Source organism: Cupressus sempervirens, chromosome 8 (genome assembly GCF_028749045.1).
Source record: "Cupressus sempervirens isolate cs-2001-9-10 chromosome 8, ASM2874904v1, whole genome shotgun sequence".
Classification (NCBI taxonomy): Eukaryota; Viridiplantae; Streptophyta; class Pinopsida; order Cupressales; family Cupressaceae; genus Cupressus; species Cupressus sempervirens.
The window spans coordinates 40,116,590-40,142,208 of NC_143125.1; the positions used below are offsets into that span (position 1 = coordinate 40,116,590).

A 25,619-nucleotide genomic window follows, 5' to 3' on the forward strand; every position below is an offset into this window, starting at 1 on the left:
ATGTTTCATGCCATCTAAAAACTTCCTTCCATCAACAAGACAAATCCTAGCACTGCTACATACCTTTTCACCTTCCTTTTTCATGGGCTTCAATTTGTGGCGAACTCCATCCTTTGTCAGAGAGTATGTGTTTGCATGCCCATCGTGTACTGCATGTCTATCAAACTGCCATGGTCTACCCAACAATAGATGGCAAACATCCATCGGAATAACATCACAGAGAACTTCATCATGGTAACTCCCAATTTTGAATTTCACTAAACATTGTTCACTTACCAGGATCTTATGATCATCTTTTACCCAAGCAATCCGATAGGGCTGGGGATGTTTCTCCCTCTTGAGCTTCAGCTTAGAGACCATCTCTTCTGATACCAAGTTATCAGTGCTACCACCATCAATGATCACGTCACAACATTTATCCTCACACTTGCCTCTGGTATGGAACAAACTCCTCCGTTGTCCTGGTTCAATCTCACCACTTAGTAGGACTCTTTCATTTACCAAGGTCTCTCCTCTTTCTGCATCTTCTGAATGTGATGATTGTGCATCCTCATCCACATGAGCAACCCTAGCGTGGCCCTCAGCTCTCCTATCTGTCCTTCCTTGTCGTTGAGGGCATTCAAAGGCACGATGACCTTCTTCATTGCAATGGAAACAAGTACCACGGAAGCCGCCTCTTCCTTGTCCACGTCCTCTACCTCTTCCTCTCTGATTTCCAAAGTCTTGATCATGGGAGCGGTTGAAACCCTCATTCCTCTGGTTCCTGCTAGTACCCACATCTTCATTTTTCTTTTGGGTTTCATTGCGGCCTCCAGATGATCTACCGCTTCCCCTTCCTCCTTGACTGCACCCTCTTTGTCTTCCTTCAAACCTTTTATTCAGCTTCTCTTCAACTCTTAGGGCAAACTGGTATGCCTCTTCAACGCTGGTCATTCTTACCAGACTTAATTCCTCCTGGATGCTAGGTCGCAACCCATTGATATAACGAGCAACCTTCTCCTTATTTGCTTCTGCATGCCTCGCTCTAATCAAGAGTCGGTAAAATTCCTTTATATATTCTTGGACTGATCTTCCTGCTTGCTTTAACCCATGCATCTTCTTAAACAAATCAAGCTCGTAGTCCACAGGAATGAACTGCTTCTTCAATTTGTCCACCATGCGATCCCATCTTGTGATCTTCTCCTTTCCTCTTCTGTTTCTTTCCAATTGAACCTCTTGCCACCAGATTTTGGCATGGCCTTTCAGTTTGGCCTTTGCAAACTTAACCCTATTTGGGTCTCTGATATCCTCATACTCAAAGTATTCTTCCAGTTTATTGATCCAATCGATCAATTCATCTAGTTTCAGATTTCCTGAAAATACACCCACTTCAATTGTAGGTCTTTTCCCAAACTTAGTAATGGCCCTAAAAAGCCTTTCCTCTGCATGATTCAGAACTTCCCCGTCAAATTCCCCTTCTGGTCCCATTTCTTCTTCTTCATTGTCATCCTCACTGTCGTCACCTACGGCAACATTTGCTCCTCTACGGAGCTCCTCTTGCAATGCCTGTACCTGCTTTTGGAGGGCTCTAACCTCCTCAGGATTAATAGCTCTGGCCCTTCCGCCACGCTCTCTTCGTGGAGGCATCTTCTAACTCGAACCCACAACCACACAGTCCTAGTGCAAACTGCCTTACAGTCGGCGCTTTGTCTACACACTCAGGAAAACCTTCTCTGATACCACTTGATGGGGACACAACCCAAGAACAGAATGGACACAACAGAAAAGGGAAATTGTATTAACTGAAAAATAAGCTAGTACATTCAGTACAGAGAAAATAAACTTCAAAACATGCCCTAAGGGTTTACAATAGCATAAATGTGGAGATAATTTCTCCTTTCAGTACCTCCTCTCAAACTCCACTCTGAACTGTCTTTTACAATGCCAGGAATCTCCTTAAATAGACCCCGGAGGGTTAAGGACTAGGAATACATTCTAGAAGGTGCTAGTAGGCATCCACTGACCAAATAGAAGGCTCCAGAAGCTGCGTTAGAAGTTGGCGCAAATCTAGAAGAATCCAAAAACGGTAGCCGAACTTCCGAGAGGCATAACTTTTGAACCGTAGCTCCGATTGACGAACCGTTTACATTTCCGGAAAGCTCTCGAAGCGCACTATAGCCCTATGGACCAGCTTCACTCGTCCCCCATTTTTCGGTCCTTTTCGAGGTCATTTAATGCCCCTAACTTAACTTTGAAGCATTCTTAGGAGGTCTCCAAAACCCGAAAAACTGCAATAACTTTCAAACTGTGAGGCCTTTCGACCTGATTCTTTTTCTGGAATGTTCCTAATCACAATTACATTCATCTGGCCAATTCACACCTTCTAGTTTACCAAAATGATGGCCCAATTACATGCTCCTATTTTTTTGGGATCTTCTAGCACACTGATAGTGGAACTGTGAGAGTTGGAACCTTTATTTGACCCAAATGGGTGTCCAAAAATGAAAACACATGAAACAGAAACTAAGTCTAAGTACATTTTTTTTGGGTGACACAGGATTGCCCTTATACCTCTGGATGCTCCTGCATCAGGAGTGGACCCTATTTCGCATTTGCAGTTTGTGGATGACACCTTTTTAACGGGGGAAGCTTCAAAGCAGGAAGCAAGATTGATGAAGAAGACTTTAGAAATCTATGGGAAAGTTTCAGGATAGAAGATCAATTGGGCAAAATCTGAAATTTTTTTCTTCAATACCCCTATTAATAAAAGAATTGTAATAAGCAAAATTCTGAATATGAAGCAAGGTTCACCACCTAATAAGTATTTGGGGATCCCTTTATTCCAGGGGAGAAACAGAAGTGAGGTTTGGAAGGGTCTGGCTAAAAAGTGTTTTAGAAAAAATGGATGGTTGGAAGGGTAAATGGTTGTCTTCTACAAGGAGAATCTTGATGCTAAAATCTATAGTTTCAGCAATGCCTATTTTCTCAATGATGTGTTTAAAAATCCCTAAGAAGGTAATTAATATAGTGGAAAAGTAGATGCGGAGATTCTTCTGGAGTGGTACTAGGGAGTGTAAGAAATGGCCTTTACTAAAGTGGGAAAATATTTGTAGACCTAAAAAACTTGGGGGTGTTGGAATTAGAGATTGGAACACTATGAATATTACCCTAGGAGCTAAACTGGTTTGGCAAATGACAAGTGTAGCTGATCTAATGTGGAGGAAAATTTTGAAGGCCGAATATTTGGACTCGAATGAGGACATAAGGATCTTAACAATCCAAAATCCGATAAAGGGATCAGTAATATGGAACTTTATTTTATCGTGCAAACATGTTATAACTGGCCATATCTCATGGGTTATAGGCAATGAAAATCAAGCAAAGTTTTGGGAGGACTCCTAGAAAGGTTATAAATCTTTAAATGAAGAATGCTTGGATAGAGACTTGAAACAAAAACTTTGTGATTTATGGGGAAGAAATGTAAAGGACTATGACATGGAAAAGGATGAAATGCTTGGTTAAGTGTGGGAATGGAAGGATTGGCGGGTTGAAAGTCTTTTAGAAAGGCAACAACAATCTCTGAGGGGATTTTCACCCGAAGGAAAGTCTGCATTATTGAGCGTAAGGACAAGATCAGTTGGTGTGCAATGGCCTCAGGTAAGTTTCCAATTAAACTTGGTTATGAATTGATAAAAAATAAAAAGGAAGTATGTTTTGAGGCTGGGGACTTATGCTAGAATAAAGAAATATTACCAAAGGCTGGAACTTTCTCATGGTTAGCTATTCGAGGTAGAATCCTGACAAGGGATAGAAGAAGGAAATTTGGTTTCCAAGGACCTCCAAAATGTGTTATGTGCGGAAAAGAGGAGGACAGTGTTGATCATCTTTTGTTAAATTGTACTTGTAGCTGAATGTTGGAGTCATATTCAGGGAAAATTGGGATGGTCTGGACCTTGGAGCCCTTCTCTTATGGCTTTCTTCATTTGGCCAAGGATAAGGAGGAGAAATTTATTGGAATTGTGTGTGGAGGGTGAGTCCCTCAATTGTCATTTGGGAGGTGTGGAAGGAAAGGAACAGGAGGATCTTCTACGAAGTAATAGAAACTACGAATCAGCTATTGCAAAGGATTGATCATTCAATAGAGGAAGTTGTTAGTGTTGCAGTGTTTAGGAAAAATATGTTAAAATGTGTGTTCATGAGTTGTGATAGAGATATTTAGAAAGAATAGCCTGGGATAAAATTTAGAATGGCAGGAGCAAAAGGGAAGATTTTTTCAAAGGTAAATCAGAGGGAAAATGCAAGATGGGAAGCTCTGGGTGAAGGTTGGGATCAAAGTGAATTTTGATGGGGCGGCAAAGGGTAACCCAAGAAAATCAGGAGCGGGGTGCATAGTAAGGGATCATTTAGGTGAGACAGTGGCTTTTGGAGCAAAGAAATTACTTGATGGCACAAACAATGAAGCAGAGTTTCAGGCTGCACTTTTGGCAATAAAATGTGTAAAAAGGGTGGGAGGAGTAAAAGTGATTTTGGAAGGTGACTCTATGGTAGTGGTGCAAGCTTTGAGAAACAACCAGATTTCACCTTGGCACTTCAGAAATTTATGTTTCTGTGTCAATGAAGAGTTAAAATCTTTGGAGGACTTTAAAATTTGTCATGTTTATAGATAAGCAAATCAAGAAGCGGACAAACTTTCAAAATGGGTGGCAGAATTCTTGTTGGAAGGGAAGTCAAGTTTTGAGTGGTGTAGCCATTGGGAAGGAATGGGAGATAATGATTAAGGCAAGAATAAAGTAAAATTTAAATCATAGGGTGAGTGAGCAAAGGAAACTGATGTCAATAAGGATTGTCAGCAAAAAGTGAGCAAGCAGATTTAGGGATTTGCAATTAATGATCTCATGATGGAAGGATGCGCAAATAGAAGAAAATGATTATTTTAAGTGGTGTCTAGAAGAACTGCTAAAAAGGAAATTACTGGCATGTTATAAATATAGTAGTTAGAAGGGATGTTATTAACATGCTGAATAGTAATTTAAAACTGCAGTGAAAGTAACAGGAAGAAAGTGAAAAGGATGGAAGCTACTTTTAATTTTAAAACGCCAAGATAGCAGAAAGCTTTGTTTGGCCTGGTGCAAAACCAAAGGTTGAAGTTGTTGCTGAAGTGCCCATCACAAGGAGTTGTGGAAGCAGTAAAGGAAACGGTAGGGAAATTGTTTGAAAACTCATCCCACCATTGGAAAATAAATGTTGACATAGTGGTCATGGTGATGGCTTGGGGCATGGAGTTGGCATATCCTGTGGAGGAGGTTGAATGTGTAATGAAAATGATGTTCCCTATGGATTTGATAGTAGGAATTGATTCTCTACTGGAATGGGCGTGGCTAGGACAGGTTTTTAATTATGGTGAATGTTTTGAGAACATAGAGGAGGGCAGGACCCGAGGAAAATTTGGGTTTTTCTGATAGCCAATGGGGGTGGATAAGGACACTTATAAAGCCAAGATTAAAGTGGCATGGGTGAAGCTAGTGGAGGAAATTGGCAAATTCAGAGAGAGGGAAGGAAGGAAGGTGATGGGTTTCCTTACGACCCATCCAAAGCAGCAGAGAAGCACAAGTAATAGGAAGAGTCATCAAGTGATGGGAGTCAAATTCCCAATAAGGGTGGAACACTGAAGTGAAACAGGGGCAGTGTTAAGCCGTGGAAATTTTGTGTTTTCCAAAGAAACACAGTCAAAGACAAGGTAATTCACCAGCTGCAAATGGTTAACAAGGAAACGCTGCAACAGAATTTTGGGAATTCAATTTTTGGAAAAGTTTTGGCAAAGGTCTACATAGCAAGGGAAATGGTAAAGTTGGAGAATCACTTCACAGAGGATGGAGGTTTGAAAGAAAGTTGGATAGTCGGAGGTGCCTCTAGGAAGATGGTGGGAAGCCAATGGGTTGCAAATGTCGAATGCGATGAAGGAAAGGACAAATGGCATCATGGCAAAAAGACCCTTTTTGTATTGTAATATGAAAAAAGCGTAATGTAACTGATAACGCCCTAAAAGAGGCAACAGTTGTATAGTTGTGGTAGTATTATAGGAAGGAGTATTTTAATAGAAATGCATAGGAAAGGGAAGGCTAACTAAAAGAGCCTATTTTGTACTTATGTAAAAATCTTTATATTTTAATAAATGAAAAATTATTACCGATCAAAAAATAAAATTGGTCATCATAATTATAAATTGTTTAGGGATTATTTAGTACTTACTGATTACTTATATCGACCATATGATATTACTGGTTGATATTTGATATCAAACAAATTTTTCAATATTATTTTATATTGTTTAAATGATGTCTAAATGTAGTTTGTCTTTGATTTTATATATATAGACAATTATCTTTAATAAATTATTATTCAATATATATATATATATATAGTTTTTGTTTATCTAATAATCAATTAGTTATTCCATTCATATATCCTTTTGATCAATTACAATCAGGGATGTCAATTATGGTTTGATATTATATTTCATTATTAGAGGGGATATTACATTCAGAGGGAGACTGTCCAGCTGTAGAAATCAGATTTAGAGGGAGATAGCATGACAAAGGGAGAATGCCTAATTCTTTGCAAGCTTGTGTGGCAATGTACCTTTTACAGATCCCCATTTGGTCAACTTGAAATCAGCTCTCTTATTGTGATAATCAAAGCAGTGAGAATGTTGTGCCTGCTGAGAAGTCTTTGTTATAGAAAGAATCTCAAACATTTTTGTACATGTTAATGAGTCCTCTACGAGAGAAGTTCAAGGTGAAATTCCTTGTTCCACCCTTTGTGAGTAGGTGTGGTGGATCCACCCTTTGTGAATAGGTACAGAATCTAGCCTTTGCAAGAATAGGTACAATGGATCTAGCCTCTGCGAGTAGGCACGGTGGATCCACCCTTTTTGAATAGGTACGGTGGATCTAGCCTCTGCGAGTAGGCATGGTGAGTCCACCCTTTGTGAATAGGTACTGTGGATCTAGCCTTTGCGAGTAGGCATGGTGGAGTTGCATTCTTCTCTTGAAGAAAACTGAGGTGTAAGCTCTCATTCCACCCTCTAGGAGTAGACATGGTGAATATCATACTGAGATGTTTATGTCATGATAAAGCTCTGTTGTTGACACACATGGGTGTAGCATTTGTGTTTGTCAAGATGTCATGAAATCTGCAAATGATATCTCCTTTGCTAAGAGGGAGTGTTGATGTTTGTAGCTGTAGGTAAGATCCTAATTACTTGCATGGTGGTCTTTCATATACATGTGTTTGGAAATCTGGAAAGACACGCAACGTGCAAAGGGAAATGCTTTTGAAAATATGAAGAGTCTTGCTTTTGGAAAATGAAGAGACTTTCTATTATGATAAGAAGAGTCTCTCAATTCAAGAGATATATGGTTGTTTTGTGTGATAAGTATCGTATTCAATTAGAAGCATTGTACTCGAACTTCTATTCTTTAATAAAAGAGATTTTTTTTTGGTGTGGCTGGGTTTTTACCCTCAAGTTGGATAGTTTTCCTAGGATAAAATATTGTCTTTTGTGTCTCGGTGTTCTTTATTTTGTTTATTGTTGTTTACCTTTATTGCTGGGCAAAACATTTACAGATTTATTCTCCAATAGTACTGCTTATAAAAGTCCAACACTGGTTTACACTAGAGTACACACTACACCACAAATTATATATTAACTTTGAATAAAAGAATTGATTGACGATACTCACTTGAAGTCGTTCAATCTGTCTAAGTTGTGCTTCCTCTCCTCCCTCAGATAAAGGCAGTGCCGCTACCAAGGCATCAAACTATAATGACAGTATCCCCAAGTATTAGCAAGATACATATCACTAGACAAATGAATTCTTACAGAAAGAGCAATTCACAATCTTTAAACGAAACACAGTACATAATCGGAATGAAAATGAAAATAAAAAAGTAATCTGTTGTCCCAAGAAACGAGAATGACACTTTAAACAGATGTAATGAATGCTTTCTGAAAACACTTTAAAAGGAAAAGGAGTTGTTTTAGGCACTTAACTAAGCAAAGAGTTAGAATGATGAGGATGGCAAGCCTAAAAATTCATTATCACACATGATTTTATTTCTTGTCGCAGAATCTTCCATTCATTTACATTGTATATGCTTTTTAAAATTCAATATGGGTTTTGCATTGCTAACAGGATGTTTCCTTGCACATCTTGTATGTTTATTGCTCCACTGAGTTGCTTTGAATGTCTAATTAGCACCGCAAGGTCAATTTCATCAAGTTTTGGGGGAGAATTTGAAGACAAAATCTTGTTTCTCAACTTTAAAAGCCAGTATGAAACAACAGGCAATGTAGACGGCCAGATGTGTGAAAATCACATTCAAAAAATCTCCAAATGCAAGGCACACACATTTGAATGTTGTTTGTTAAGAATAATGTAGGTTTAGGTGTTGAGAATATTTTCAATGGTAAGCACATCTAAAACATGAAGCACCCAGAAAGGGTTTTCATGCTCTTATGTTCAAAGGAAATATTAATTTGGGTGTAGTGTGTACTGATTAACAAGAATTATCAATCTGATCAAAGCTTTTCAATTTACATTTATAAACTATTCCTTTTTTCAAATAGCATCGATATCTGAGTTGGCGAGATTAAAATAGGGAGTTGAATGGTGGTAAGTGTTAAATTTGTGAACTGGAATGTATTATAATGCAAATTGCAATAAACTGAAATTCAAAACACAAAGAACAGTGAACACAAAAGACTTGTTCCAGTAAAACCCTCCACTTGAGAGTGAAAAACCCAGCCCACAGAAATGGTGATCCTTTATTGAATTCCCAAATCAATACAATAATCTCTTGCTTAAGATTGAAGACATTAACCAGTCAATCAATAAGCCTTATTCAACTTTGAACACAAATTGATCACTTCAGAATAAACAAATAAGCACAAGCATCTCACAGACACTTGAAAGGCTTTACAAAAATGTATGTGTCAATCTTACACAGATCAAATATGCAAAACAAACATGTGTCTTATACAGTAAGTGAACCTGCTATAGCTTGTTTCTCAAGCATATGGAAAACATCAGAGAACAAAACCGGACACCGCACTCAAAACTAAAGCAGCTCACAATAGACCAAATATGAGTCTTTTACTCCACTAAAGCTTGTCCCTGGGAACTGAAAGGCCATGCGGTGGAAAACAAAGAGACTAGCGTTACAACCACCGACAGCACCCTCCCTTTCATTAAAGGCAACAGAACATAAAATGTCGATATAATAAACCATGAACCGGCAATACTAAAGACAGGGAGAAGAAACGATGCCAAGTCATCTTTGATGCTGAGTAATATCATGCGAGGAGCTAAGTCATCCATTTCCAGCAGAGGCAATGCTGATCATGAAAAGACTAAAATATATGAAGTTCAATAATAACAGAGCAATACAACCAGCATCGGGCACCTCAACATGCAATGACGATTCTTGACGAAAATCGGTTCAACTTAGGAGAATACACAGCCGCAATGAACAAACAATAAACAGCATATAAGAATTCAATAGAGCCTCACAAGAAGACATGAATCAGCTCCCAATAAATATAATAACATAGAACATGGGCATGAATAATTTCTATAGCTGCTACCAGAACTTTAAAAATAAGAACTTCTATTTCATTGAATGAATCCATCAAGTTTCAAGAGTTGTTTAGGAGATTTGACAATTTCAAGACAAAAAGTGAAATCCATCAAAATCTAATGGGTGTTCATGCATCATATTTCTACTTCTACCAATTACTTTGTTGACATTGCTATTGCCCTCCATGGTGTCCTTTTAGCTATTAGAAAGGTTTTAAAAAGTTAATGATTCAAGGGGGTATCCCAATTGTTATGGACCTGTTATATTCCAAAGCCAACCCTTGCTGGTCCTACAAAGAAATTATCGGAGATATTAACTTTAATTGATTTTAATGAGTTTAAAATTTAGCTTCCACTACACTAAGGGCTAATATATTGCCTTATCCCTACAATCTAGCATTGTTGAAATGATCTCCATTTTGTACATGCAGATGCACACCTTAACCCAATGAATGCAACTCTCCAGTTTGGCCGGCCAAGGCAGCATTTAAATATTGTATTTAATTTTGTTTGCTTGCCCAAAGTGGGCGCCAATGAAGGGGGGTCAGCCACAAGAAAAATGATTTTCATTTAATCTTATTGCAATCTAAGTTAGGTTGCACCTTTCAAAGGTATGTCCCTTGTTAACATAAAATTAAATGCATCTTTGGTTCCTAACAATGGTCTGACACAACAATAATTAATTATTTTGCAATATTGAACTCAACAACAGATATGCAATTTATCTCCTCCTTCCTTTAATGACATCTTGATCATAATGCCATAAATTAGGCACAAATCATCTTTCATCAAATATGTGATGTTATGAACTGACATTTAACTTCTGTTTATGAGTTATTTTGATATCTTGTTGGACAGCACATTATAAATTAATCTAATTCCTCTCCTACTATTAAGTCTACGAAATTAATACTGCATAGAGAGAATACTTGGTGCATAGAACTCTGACTTTTAAGCATCTAGACGTCCCAAGATTTCACTCAACTCAATAGTAGAACTTAAGCATTGTTGGCCATAGAATAATCTCCAAGATCAAGCACACTTAGTGGACAGTTAATTTTCATAAGAGATGGGTTCTTATGAACCAATACTCATGAAATATGGGTTGATGAAGATAAACTCTAAATGAACTTGTTCCTAGGAAAAGAACATCACATAAATTGGCATATCTAGAGAATTGATACTAACAATTATTGAGACACATAGTCTTATGTAAGTAAAGGTACAAATCTAGGCACTTACTAAACCCACTCATTAATTAGACGTGTTTCTCACTCTAGAATTCTCTTACTGAGACCTTTATCCAATGTGCTAGTTTGATGGTGTAAAAGGCGAACGCCGTCAACATTTAAATGAGACTGACCCTCTTGCTACTCCAACTGAAGTTAGTATTTGTAAATTTGGGTAAGGAAGTTGAGTGTTAGTTCTTGTGAGGCCTACAAACAAGAATGCTTGTAAATAGGCATATACTGGGAATGTAACTAGGCATATACTACGAACAAGGAATGTCATCTTTTTCCCTCTTTTCATGGAACAAAGAAAGCATATCCAAATTATTTTCTTAAAACAGGCCGGAACAAGAAAGGAGTCAGGAAAATTAGCGATCTTTCATATCTACGTCTTTTATTGGGATGTAAACTATGTAGAATGATCCACCAGCCCAACCAAATACAAAAGAAAATATTTTTGAATGGATGAATAAAGGTTGCTGGGATCTCTATATGTTTTACACAAAAGCAAGTGGTATACCAACGACCGTCAACCCCCAAAAAAACATTCTGTGTTGCAGTTCAAGTTGGGGTTTAGTCACTTGCCAGTTTTTACACACACAGACATTATTTCAACACAATTTAATACAAAACGCAGCTGCTAATACCATAGTTGATAACCAATGTCCATTTTCAGAAAGATAAAATGTTCATATGAAAGCAACTGGGCAAAGAAATATTAAAATTAATTCAAATAATCATAACGCTCTTCATTGAGAGCATCAAAATCATCATCTTAGTTGATGGAAAAAGCAGTGCTAATGCTACTCCAAGTAGTTCCAATAGTGTGATGTCCCATTAACTAATAATAAATAATAAACTAATTATAATATATCATAATTAAAAGTTATCAAAATATTTATGGGAGAAAATGTCTAAACAAGGTCAAACATTGAGCAATCAGTACACACGTGACAATGATTATAACATTGACCGATTGGGAATGGTAAGTGATGAAGATATAAATCATATAGTCTTACAATTTAAGAGAACACTGTAGCGCATATTGTGGACTTTGAGAAACCCACCCTTGAGATATTGACAAAGAAAGTAATGCCATCAACTGCTGGAGTTAGTTCAGGGATTTCGTTTGATGGTAACAATCAACTCCCGGCAATTAGAAGGATCAGCATTAATCTCTACACTTAAGCCTCAAATTACAAACTCCAGGTGAGCACCCAATGACCTCCAAGCCAAGCGTCCAAGTCTCTCTATTCAATGACAGCTAGCTCATGCCTTTCACATCCCACAAACTCAGGAATCATTGATGAGAGGAAGTAAGGTTAAAGATGGACCATAAAGGCCATCTTAGTTCATAAAAATGAAGATTCCATAACCACATGCATGATAAGCACTAGCAAATGAAAAATTAGCACCATTGTGAAGGGATACAATGACAAGTCAAGCATCAATGATTACATAAAGAGATGCAATTACTACAACGATTAAGCTTAATAGATCATTTAAAATATGGAGGGGATGTGATTGATGAAGGAACAGAGGAATCGGTGAATAGTCATAAGACATGACTCTTAAGAAGCGACTTCTCCCTACATTTCATAAGATATAAGAAGACTCAATCTACCTACAACAGGCATCTGGGGAATATAATTGGAATCTGTATGGAAGTAATCATAGATAATTAAAGATGGTACTGATGAACATAAATTCTTAAATATGTATGGGGTACTCACCGGATGGAAGGATCAAGAATGAAATGGGATCATGGAATATAAAAATATATATTTGTTACTCTTTGCAATGAAGAGATAAGGAAGGAAATGAATCCTTAACGTTGTTGGCAAGCATTGTGTGACAGAAAACAATGCTGAAATGTATCTATGAGTTCAATACTGATTTATACAAGATTATATCAAGCTCTCTAATGCCTACATTGAGATAGGGCATTTGTGTGGGGAGAGAAGGTAATTCAGTCACATGACAGGAAGGTCCCAAAATGAGTAACAGCCTTCAGGAAGCCCACTTGTAGACTGTTTCACACACCCTAGCATAGTAATTCCACCACCCTCTTCTAGGGTTTGCAAATTGTAAGGATGAGTTCTAAATATAACAATTGTGGATTGTATTATGAACAATTAAATATCTATAGCTTAATAATTTAATTAAAGCATAATATTGTTTCATAGTGTATATCAATGCATTTAACCTGACAGTCCGTAGTAGGGGACATTAACAATAGGCAAGTACTGCATAGTGGCATTGTGGCCCTGCTCAACTGATACTAAGGAGAGCTATTGGTCAGGTTCTTTTTATATTTTTCTTTCTCCATTAAAATTTTGAAGAATTTTTGGTCCTAGACAGGTTTGCCCAGTTCTTGTGGATTCAGCACAGAGAAAAAATTATAAAGGAAAGTAAAAAGTGAAAACCTAGTCCTAGGATCCAACATCATTTTCAACTTCACAAGAGTGCAAAAGGTATAAAGAGGGGCAGTAAGTCTGACTTGTTAGACAAAAGGGTCACTTCAAAGAAAAAAAACTCAGATTAATTTCAGAAACAGATGTGCTTGAGGATGGGTGTGAAGGGGGTGCAAATGTCCGACAAGCCTAACAGCTTGCATTAAAAATGTCAAAGTTGAAAAATAATTGGGACTTAAAATGGATTGTTGAAAATGTGTACAAAGATAAAACTTCAAACTCTTCAGGTTAGAAAGACATGAGAACTTCGGAGGGAGGAAAGGACTGAGGGGTGCAAAGGCTACTGCAGTTAAAAGAGAGGAAAGACATGCGACTCATATAGCAAGTATGACAGAAGAGGTGATTCATAATGAGAAAATCAATCCAATAGACCAGTCTATAAAACTGACGAACAAAATATTGGAATTAAACACCATCCTTGAAACTTCATGTAGAAATTGCATAAAAATAAACTAAGAAGACATTTGGATGCAGAAACTTCTCACTGCATGTTTGTTCAAATATAGCCGCAAAAAAAAGAATGGAATAAATGAAGAAAAATTCTCATTCTGTTAAGAAGACACAATAAATAGATACGGCAGTTGTTTGAAATGCATAAACTTCCTCTTGTAGATACACTTTGCATGATAGCATGCTTCAATTTTTTCTTGAAGACATTCAACAGAAACAGTCTGCACTAAAAAGTTTACCCTGATTCTTTAGCAATGCCTCGAAGAGCACAATAACAAAACAATGATGGAAAATAACAGCAAACATCATGATCTTTATTTTAAGAAATCAAATGATATTAAAAAGCCCAAATGACATAATAGTAAACTTCAAGGTTCAGATTTTTACTTCCCCATATCAATCATATTGTTTCATATATTCACAAATCATAACCAGAGTGTACCTGTTTAGCTGCATCTATTAAAGCAGTAGCCAGGGATCTTGGTTGATCTGTCACTGCAGTTGGATCTTCTGTTGAGGTGGACTGTGGCTCGGGATAATTTGGAGATAACTGCACTGGTGGAGCATCTCGTTGCAGTGTACCAACAGTATTGAAGGTAATCCCTGCAATTAGACCAACTTGCTCCTGCAGCTGTGAAATGATGTCCATTCTTTTGAAATACCGCATCTAAAGCTTGAAGCAAATTCAAAACAAAAAAGTGTCAAATAAAAAGAGAAACTAAAAATTTCAAGTACAAAAAATAGGTTATGAAGTGTTGAAATTATCTAATCCAGAGCATTTTGTAGATTAATGATTAAACACGTTGCAATTCAACACAATTTATCTGTCTTAAATGGTCATATTTTTCAAAGTTAGTTCTTGCTCTTAAAAAGCCATTATGCAGACAGGAAGAATAAGTTACTTCGATAGAAAGTTGCAACAAACATTTATCATAACCATTATTTCAGTTCACTACATTGCCATAAGATCATCTGTATAGAAATCTAAACATGATACTATTTTAAGGTCATTCTAATTAATGTCATCGAGCAAATTAATGGGAGGATTTCAAGAGGTGGGAAGATGAAAAGAAAACATATCTACAAAAAGAAAAAAACAGACATCAAGATCTATGCCAATATCTATACAAGACCTTAACTAACCCATGTAAAAGAGCAAGAAACATTATTATTAAATACCCAATGTTGAACATGCCTAATCAACTGAACCAAGCGATTAAAATTAGAAGGCATTAACCAACAAGGTTGCATAAAAGAATATTTAAATTTTTAAAATGCTTCAAGGAAGGATTACATTTTTGTGTGCAGTAAATGTTCTCTATGCTTTCCCAGTGAACCCTTATCGATTCACTAGTATTAGATGTAACTCAACCAACAGAACTAGTGAAGAAAGAAAGTTGGTACCAATATACAAATGCAGGTTCCAAAAAAACCTGAGATAATTATAAGATGCTTACTTTTCATTTGATTGAGAAAGATTAACTTGGAAGCATAGAGTTTTAATACCTGGCTCCTAAGATGCAACTAAGACAACCAGAGTCAAACATATATAACATATTTCTATTGTGATCACCTGGCATCCCAAGCATCATTAGTTTGTTGAACTTTGTCTTCCAGATGTGCACTTTGTTCACTCAAACCTGTTAAATCTGTAACTTGTTAATCATTCTGATCTGATAACAGATGGATCAGATCTGATATAGCAAGATAAGTAGAGGAACAAGTCCATGCATTATTCCTTCTTCAAGATCGGCATCAATTCTAAGAGAGGTTGTTTTAGTATTAATCTAACAACATTTGTTTGTGTTTGTAATTAATATTAATTACCCTTAGAAAGTCGCCGACTTCTAGAGGTTAAGCAAGTGATTTGTTGAAGAGACATGTCCTTTATAAGGACATGTCACTTGACTCCTATACTTATAGAGGGTAAGGATGAAGTCTAAGAGCACACAAGATCAAATACAAGTCTGCTCATTAGTCATTACTGCCCTCATTCGAATTGCAGAAATAGAAGACAGAATTCTGAGTTATATCACTAATTCAATTAGAGGCTATCATCTGAAGTTATTCTCAGCAAACTATAAGGAGATAAAGAAGGCAGATTCTAGTCTATATTCAGTTCAAGGATATTTTGCAGAAACTTTACATGGTATCAAAGCCAGGTTGTCGAACCTAGGCTTTGCAATATTCAGTTATCAGACTTCATACATATCTAGCAACTATCTCCTATCTTCAATGGCATACACAATCAAACCTGAGGACAGGTTTGATGGGAAAGAACATTTTGATGCTTGAAAATTTAGAATCATGATGATTCTTGAAGAGAATGATGTACAACAATTTGTTGATGGAGCATCCAAACAACCTCCAGTTGAACCTCATAAATCTATCTAGAGCAAAGGAAATAGAAAAGCCATTCAAATCATTTTAGATGGAGTAAAAAATGATATCATACCCATGCTTACAAAACATCAAACTGCATTTGATATGATGAAAGCATTACGAAATGCATATGAGGTCAACAATGCAACTAGGGTTCTAGCACTGAAAAGGAAACTAAATCACATTCAAATAAAGAAAGGAGAATCAATAAATTCTTACTTCCTAAGGGTTGTTTTCATTAGAGATGAACTGCCAAGTATAGGAACCATTATTAGTAACACAGAATTAACACTAATGGCTATAGATGGATTATCAGATTCATGGGAGACTTTTGCACAATGAATAAGTGCCAGAGATAATCTTCCTGACTTCAACAAACTTAAGAACGATTGTCTTGAAGAAGAATCCAAAAAACTAGAGAAAAGAAGGAAACTGAAAACAGAAGATGAAGAACTTCATGTTCTTAATACAAACTCCTACAAGGACAAGAAGAAGCATTTCAAGAAGAAAAAGGGAAATCAAAAGAATGGGAAACCCAAGAAAGATCTATCTAAAATAAAGTGTTTCAAATGTGAAAAATTTGGACACTACAGATCTAATTGGCCTAAAAATTCTAAACAACAAGCAAACTGTACAAATGTTACTAGGGAAGAAGATACCTATGATCTTGAGAATCGTGTATTGTACTCCTTACTATCAAATGAAATTTCAAGTAAAGCATGGGTAATTGATAGTAGATCTTCTAGACATATAACGGGATACAAAGAAACACTAGACTCTTTATTAAAAAAGATTAACGATGAAGTTACTATTGGTGATAATTCAGCACATTCCGTTGAAAGAATTGGAAATTGCACCTTGAAACTAAAATTAGGAAATACTCTTCTTCTCAAAGGTGTACTCTACGTACCAGAAATTAAAAAAAAATCTAATCTCAATTATAGCACTTGAAGATGATGGTCATAATATTGCATTCGTGGATAGCAAAGTATTAACTTGGGCAAATAATTCCTCAATCAAGAAAGCAAAGTTGATTGGTCAAAGAAAAGGATATTTGTATGAATCAAGGTTGCATGGGTACGTGGGTTCGGGAATGGGAAAGGGTACGGGTACGCATATTTTTCAAAACAGGGGACAGGGGTACGTGTGTATGCCTAATTTTTTCTATATAATTAATATTTTACAGAAAAATATAGAAATCAAAATATATGTCATGAGTCATGACATTGAGCATTCAAAACAAGAAATTTGAAAATGTGAGCCATTAGTCAAATTATAATATATATATATATATGCTATTGCTGAATGTTTAATGTTTAATGTGTAAAGTAATTTTCATAATAGGGGACGAAGGTTCTTGGGTATGTCAAACTTATTTAAAAATTATACTTTTATAGTTATAAATAATCTGAAATTATGAGTCATGACAATGGTTTTTCAAAACAAGAACAGTGATAAAGTTTGCAAATGTAATGTATTGTTTTCAGTTTCAGATTTGCTATATGTTTGAAATAATAATACATGATAAATGCTTAAATGCATAACAAAGAAGGCAGACTTTAAACATGAACAAGAAGATCCTAAATCATATGACAATGGCATATTGCAAATGATAAACTTATGACTTGAACAGTGATAAAGTTTACTGTTAATGAGTATCAAAGTTTCAAACTGATTTGGTATTGAATTAAGTTTGATAAACAACAAGCTAATACAAAAATAAAAAACTAAAAAAAAAAATCAGAATCTTAACCAAGGTCCTTAGCTATGATGCTCTCCACCGAGTACCCAGTACGTGGAATACGTGTACCCGGTACTTGGGTACGTGGGTACGAGTACCAGGGGTGTGGATACGAGTACCCATGCAACCTTGGTATGAATTGAATACAAAATCTAGTTGACCTATTCAAGCCTTAGTTCATGAAGCTGCAGACATAAATGAAATATGGCACAAAAGACTAGGGCATCTAAATTTCAAAACCTTACCAACTATGGAGAAAATGGTTACTAGATCACCTGAACTAAATAAAGATCACTCAAGCATATGCAAAGGGTGTGCTCTGGGTAAGAACACCAGAAGTCCATTTCATGATAGCACTAGGAAAACAAATAATGTCTTGGAATTAATTCATTTAGATTTATGTGGACCTATGTTTGTTTCTTCTCTTGGAGGATTCTGGTATTATATTTTGTTTATAGATGACTTCTCTAGGAAAACATGGATTTACTTCTTAAAATGCAAAGAATCAGAAGAAATCCTAAAGAGATTTAAAAAATTTTAAACATTAACTGAAAACCTTTCAGGACACAAAATTAAAACTCTTAGAACTAATAATGGAGCGTAAAATACCTCAGACTTGTTTAAAAGGTTTTGTAAAGAATCGGAGCTTAAGAAGGAGTACACCGTTCCTTATAATCCAAAACAAAACAAGGTAGCGGAAAGAAAGAATAGAACAATTATAGAAGCTACTAGAGCTATGATTTTTTATCAAAATCTAGAACAGTACCTTTGGGCAGAAGCCTCTTGTACTGTTGTTTATATTCAAAACAAAAGCCCGCATTCTTACCTTAGAGATCAAACTCCTGAAGAGGTATTTACTAAGGTCAAACCTAATATAAGTCATCTTAGGATTTTTTGGTGTCCTGTATATATCCATGTTCCAAAAGAAAAGAGAACCAAGTTAGAACCCTCTAGGAGGAAAGGCATTTTTGTAGAGTATAGCAAAACATCTAAGGCATATGAGATTTTCATACCTAGACAGAAAAGTATTGAACTTAGTAGGGATGTAATTTTTGAAGAAGATCTAGCATTCAAAAGTGCACGAAGTTCTGAAGGACCTTCTCCTTTACCTAGTTCTGAAAGAAATAGTGAATCTGGGTCCCAAAGGGAAAACTTAGAAGAATTGAAAATGAAATTAAAAATCTAAATCTTGAAGAAACTCAAAATTCAAAGAAAATACCACTTTGGGCCATTAAAAGAGTAGAAGAAGCACAAGACTTTGTTGCACCTTCTGGAACAGTCAAAGAAAGCAAAAGACCTAAAAGGTTCTCTAGTTATACAGCAAACATGAGTGATTTATCCAAAACAGAACCAACCGATCCCTCTGATGCTATTAAACATACAGCTTGGAAAGAAGTCATGATTGAAGAATATCAATCTATTATGAAGAATGATGTTTGGGAAATTGTTCCAAGACCTAAAGGAAAAAATTTTGTTTCTTCCAAGTGGATATTTAAAATAAAGCATGTTGCTGACGGTAGCATTGAAAAGCATAAAGCTAGATTTGTAGCCAGAGGATTTTCTCAAATGGAAGGGATTGATTATGAAGAAATGTTTGCTCCTATTGCCAGACATACCTCTATAAGAGCAATCTTAGCAATTGCAGCATCCTAGGGATGGAAAGTACATCAAATGGATGTAAAAACAGCATTCCTAAATGTAAAGTTACAGAGGAAGTATATCCGGAGCAACCTGAAGGATTTGAAACTCATGATCCTAACGCTTTTGTTTGCAAGCTCAAGAAAGCTCTCTATGAGCTTAAGCAGGCTCCCAAGTCTTGGTATGAAAGAATTGATAAGTATCTCACCGGCTTAGGATTCTCCAAGAATGAAGCAGATCCAAATTTATATTATAAAAGAGATAAAGATGATATGGTAATTTTGATACTGTATGTTGATGATTTACTAATAACAGGTGATGATCATCTTATAGATCAATGCAAGAAAGACCTAACTAGAGAATTCGAGATGAAAGATTTGGGACTCCTTCATTACTTCCTGGGACTAGAAGTACAGCTGAATTCTGACAATATCATACTTAATCAAGGGAAGCATACATCAGACGTTTTGAAGAGATTTGGAATGTGGAATTGCAAGCCTATGTCTTTTCCAATGGAGACTAATCTACATAAACTTAAGGAAGCGGCAACGGAATCACCTTCCATAGATTCTACTCTCTACAAACAAATGATTGGGTATCTTATGTACTTAGTAAATATAATACTGGATATTTGCTATGCTGTTAATGCCTTAAGCCAGTTTATGTGTGAACCAAAGGAGATTCACCTAGTTGCAATTAAATACATTATGAGATACTTACAAGGGACTCTTAATTTTGAACTCAAATATGAGAAAGTTGATCTAGATTTGCATGGATTCACCAACTCAAATTGGGGTGGAAGCATTGAAGACAGAAAAAGTACTTCAGGATGTTGTTTCAATTTAGCATCAGCGATGATATCTTGGATATGGAGAAAGCAGTCTTCAGTAGCTGAGAGCTCCGCAGAAGCCGAATACATTGCAGCAGAGATGGCCTCTCGAGAAACAGTCTAGCTAAGGAAGTTACCTGTGGGATTATTTGGGCAAGCCATGAATCCTACGATTTTTCATTGTGATAATCAGAATTCCATCAAGCTTTCAGTGAATCCAATTTTTTATGACAGGTCCAAGCATATTGAAATTCCTTACCATTATGTAAGAGATATGGTAGACAGGAATTCTGTAAAATCAGACAATAGACATACTCACCAAACCTCTATCTAGAGCGAAGATAGAACACTTCACGAGGAGACTTGGTATGGTTGAGTTGTAATCTATTTGTACTCTTTAAATTATTAATAAAATAATTTTATTTTGTCAGGCTATTGACTGTTATGGGCTCCACCATTTGTATTCATTATTTAAAAGGTGATGATCTCTGAGATAATGAACACTTGTATAAAAAACATTATGAGAGATGATGATCTCTTAGATAATGTGCTAAACAATAGAGTTCTACTATAAGATCTAGATGAGTTTAAGATCATATTGTGACATTGACATTGCTATGTCAATGAGTCACAATTTGGATAAAAGAAGAATTTAATTATTCTCCAGGTTTATCCTGTATTCTGGTAGGTCATAAACTCAAGATCAAGTTGTGATATAGAAATACCAATATCTATGAGTCACAACTTGGATAAATGAATAAATTATATTACTCTTCAGACTTATCTTGTACATTGTATTCTTTGCAATATTATTATCACTAGTAGCAGTGATTTGTCACACTGCAGGTTCAGTAATATGACATTGTATCATGTGTTCTATGATACCACATGCCAAGGGGATTCAGATAGATATAGATTATCAATTCTTGCTTGTTCATCTTTATTGATGTTGCTAGATATGATATCTCTCAGTATGATTATCAAGTTAAGAGGAAGTATTAAATCTGTAACTTGTTAATCATTCTGATCTGATAATAGATCGATCAAATCTAATATAGCATGATAAGTAGAGGAACAAGTCTTTGCATTATTCCTTTTTCAAGATCGGCATCTATCCTTGGAGAGGATGTTTTAGTATTAATCTAACAATATTTATTTGTGTTTGTAATTAATATTAATTACCCTTAGAAAGTCATCGACTTCTAGAGGTTAGGCAAGTGATTTGTTGAAGAGACATGTCCTTATATAAAGGACATGTCCCTTGACTCCTATACTTATAGAGGGTGAGGATGAAGTCTAAGAGCACACAAGATCAAATACAAGTCTGCTCATTAGTCATTACTGCCCTCATTCGAATTGCAGAAATAGAAGACAGAATTCTGAGTTATATCTCTAATTCAATTAAAGGCTATCATCTGAAGTTATTCTCAGCAAACTATAAGGAGATAAAAAAGGCAGATTCCAGTCTATATACAGTTCAAGGATATTTTGCAGAAACTTTACAAAACCAGCTGGAATTCTCATTACCAAATGAATGCTCTTTACTAGAAGAAATCTCTTAACAAGTGATCGTGGAAGATGATGATAATCTGAGCTAAAATCCCATATAGCAATGTTTTTGGAATTGCCGAGTATACCTCTAGTTTCAATGTCAGGATCAACAATTTAGTTCTCAATGTTAGGTCAATACATATTGAAGCAAATCCATGATCAACCAACTTTCATGAGTAATGAACATTAATGAAATCAATCGTGTTGGTGAATAACTAGTATAATATGACATTTATTATTTTGTTGGTTCTGTAAGTTCCAGGAAATTTTCAGCACCTTCAATACTCTGAATCTTATTGCTAAGATCATGAGTGATTATTTTTATATTTCCTATGGTCCCCCAAGCTTCCAAGACAAGGATGGTAGGGGAGGTCTAGATGGGTTTCTGGTACTAGGGTACTTTTTGGCCATTTTTTAAGGGATGGCAGGGGATAGCTGTTAAAAATAAAGAGACTTGGTAAATTATACAGAAATTTCATACATTCATATAATAACATTGTTATAGATTTCTTTGTAGACATTAAACCTTTGTGAGCATGGTTAAATGAATAGGAATTATTAACTTTTTATATATCCAAGTTCCACAGAGTTTCAAGACAAAGGGGGCATTGGGACAGGTTTTGGTGATGGCAAGGCAACCGCCACAATGGGGCAGGAAGGAGTGGCACAAATACGTATAGTAATTATAAAAATTAGTTATAAGAATTTGCATAAGTATATGAATTGTGAATGAAAACTTTCCCACACTATTTAAAGTTTAGGCTAATAAACATTTAAAACATGACAAAGATTGCATTATATTTGAGCATTAACAATGGTGGGGAGAGTTTTGGAACTTTGGGAGTAAACCAAGAATAAGTATATGACTTGCAAATAAAATGTGCCTTACTAAGTGAAGTTAAAACTAATAAACATAAAAAAGCATGGCAATGATTGCAATAACCTCAAACAATAAGAATGGTTGGTTAAGTTTGGGATCAAGGGGCAATTTTAGGGTTTTGAGCTTCTAACTAGAGGCCACAAGAGACTCCTAGGTGTCCCTGCGACAGTCGGGGGAAGTCCACAAGACAGGCTTTTCGCTTGCAAGTGATTCATGGACTTGTGAGGTTGAACAAAAAACTCCAACATAGTATCAAAACACCAAATCTGCTAAGTTCTTATCCAAATTCAGAGATATCCAACATTGAGAAGAAAACTTGGCTCAGGTTGCTCTTAGTTTGCCAAAATTTGTCAAATTATGCAAGAAAATTAAAAAAGCAAATAAGAAGCAAAAATAGCACCCAAAAAAATAAAAAACCAAGACTGGGCCATAACCTTATTTCTATAGTTTTTTCAGAAAAAATATTTGTTGGCTTTATTCTTTGACCTGAGAGATCATCAAGTCATTGTCGAATTTTGCATGCAATGAGTAAAATTATGGAAATAAAATCAAAATAATTGTGTCTACTAGTTATCAATTAGCTAAATTTAGCCTATTTTGCTTCTTGCCATAACTTTTGCATATGATGTCAAAATTGGGCAAACAAAATGTCGTTGGAAAGATAATTCTGAGCACTTTACACTGGTAGTAGTCCCATCTTCAGATTCTACTCCAGATTTTTGTAATATTCAGACAAGTCTAATCTTCATTACAATATCAAATTAACCTAATTCACAAAATCATACTTTATTATATTCTTCTATTGTTATATTAAAAAAATAGTTAGTTTAATAATAATTATTTGTGCTTCAATTTATTAAATATTTATTTATTTATTATTAATTCACAATATCCAAGGGTGGAGACATAACTTGACTCACCATGTTTCTCATTTGTTACCAACAACAAAGTGACATTCAAAACGTTCTTTCTACAGACTCCCAAGACTCCTAAAGTGCCCTTGACACTAAAAGATCTCAACCTTACCCCCAGGTTGCCTCTACTGACCCTTACTCCTTAAGGCTTTGGATATAGGGTTTGAACACCAAATTGGGCTTCTACTCTCCCTAGACCACAAATTGGATGGGTTCCTTCTTAGCTAGGCTATTTAGGTTCTATTTGAATCAACAAACCCTTACCCACAATCTGTTTGGGTACTTGCTTCAATGAAGGCCTAATCACCTACTAGCCCTGCCTAACGAATATTTGGGCCAAAACATTCAGATGCTTGATTCTTTCACCAAACAAACTACCTTCTCAGTTACACTTTTTGGAAGTTCTATGACGTGTCTTAAAACCAACCCTTGATCAACTTGTCTAATAGGATAATGCTTGATAAGTAGGAGATAATTTCCACAGCAAGTCAAATTGTGATATTGCTATCAGGATTTAACTGTGTAATTTTGAGTTAAATCCTGATAGCAATATCACAATTTGACTTGTTGTGGAAATTATCTCCTACTTATCAATTGATGAGCTTAAGGGGCTTTCTAATGACTGGTTCATAAGGCACAACACTTGGTGAAGGTTTTGCAAATGGGGTTGCAAGTTTTGGGTTTAATTATGGAGGAAACTCCATAGTTAAGCGCACTATGGAGGAAACTCCATAGTTCAGTGCACTCAGGCTGGAGTAGTACTGGGATGGGTGACCTCCCGAGAAGTCCCGGTGCTTCACCCTTGTGAGCATCACCTAGATCCAATGAGTGCTAAGTGTTCCATTTATTCTCATGAGAGATGGATTCATGTTGAATCACTACTCATGAAACATGGGTCAATGAGTTTGACTCAAAATTACACAGTTAAATCCTGATAGCAATATCACAAGGATAATGCTTACTAATCACACAGACCTAATTGCACAATTAGGCCTCCACTTTCAAAGGAATCCAATCACCAACACTTCTTTTGACCAAACCAGCACTTGGGAAACCTTCCCTCAAATGCATCAACATCAACTTCGACTTGGGTTGTATTCAAACCCTAATCATCCAACTGCAACACTCGATTTGCTCTCTGTTCTCTGTTGCAATTATCCTAGGCCTGTCACATAGAGATGCCAGGCCTGGGGCTTGTTCCCATCATTAGGCATCTGTTCAAACAACTTGGAAAACCTATCATGCCCCAGGATTTTAGAATTTTTGGCTGATGGATGATAGGTCAAATCTTCATTTTAGACACAAACCCTAGGTAGATCTGGGTTTCAGATCACCCAATAGTGTTTTGCTTCTAGATTGCACAAAACCTATCAGAATAAGACCAAACCAAAAATAGTAGAAAACTAATTCATTGGCCTATCCGGAAATGTGTAATGATCCTCCTTGCCAATCCGTACAAACAAAGAAAAACAATTAAGTAAAAGTAAATCTCCGAATTCTCCTTTTTTTTTGAAGCAAACTTACATCAATATGTATATCCTCAATCCCTTGAGGCTTAAATAGACTCCATGACAGTCATTAACCAAATTTTGAACCACTTGACTATCGGTTCCAAAAAGTTGCATCTACAACTTTTTTACGACGTGTGCAACTTTTTGCATTTTTGTCCTATGAACCAGATTTGATTAAATTCGCTTCCATATGCTTAGGACTCAAAAAAAGCCATACATACTTGTTACTACCTATTTGACCAGTTTGACCATTCTTGACCTATTATCCCTAAATGGTCCTAAACTAGATTTTTGGCTCAAATTGCCTTACATTTTACTTCAAATTATTACATCATATGAATCAATGGTACATTGGACCTTATTGCATTTCCCCTACTCTAATTGCTTGCATAAGTGCCTTTGA

General features: G+C 36.0%; 1 protein-coding gene across 8 annotated transcripts in view; it reads right to left on the minus strand.

Moving 5' to 3' along the window:
* The window catches only part of MED21 (mediator 21), a 76,584-nt gene that overhangs the window by 36,952 nt on the left and 14,013 nt on the right, over positions 1–25,619 (minus strand). For 6 of the 8 annotated variants that reach the window (XR_016355336.1, XM_089796733.1, XM_089796730.1 and 3 more), the window contains 2 exons: positions 14,213–14,443; positions 7,722–7,799 (listed from right to left, as the gene is read on the minus strand). Coding sequence is in view for 7 of the 8 variants with exons in the window: in XM_089796733.1 (XP_089652859.1) it covers positions 7,722–7,799; positions 14,213–14,437 (303 nt within the window). In the remaining variant the exon portion in view is untranslated. The remainder of the gene's footprint in view (positions 1–7,721; positions 7,800–14,212; positions 14,444–25,619) is intronic. The other 2 variants (XM_089796732.1, XM_089796728.1) reach the window with 1 other exon arrangement.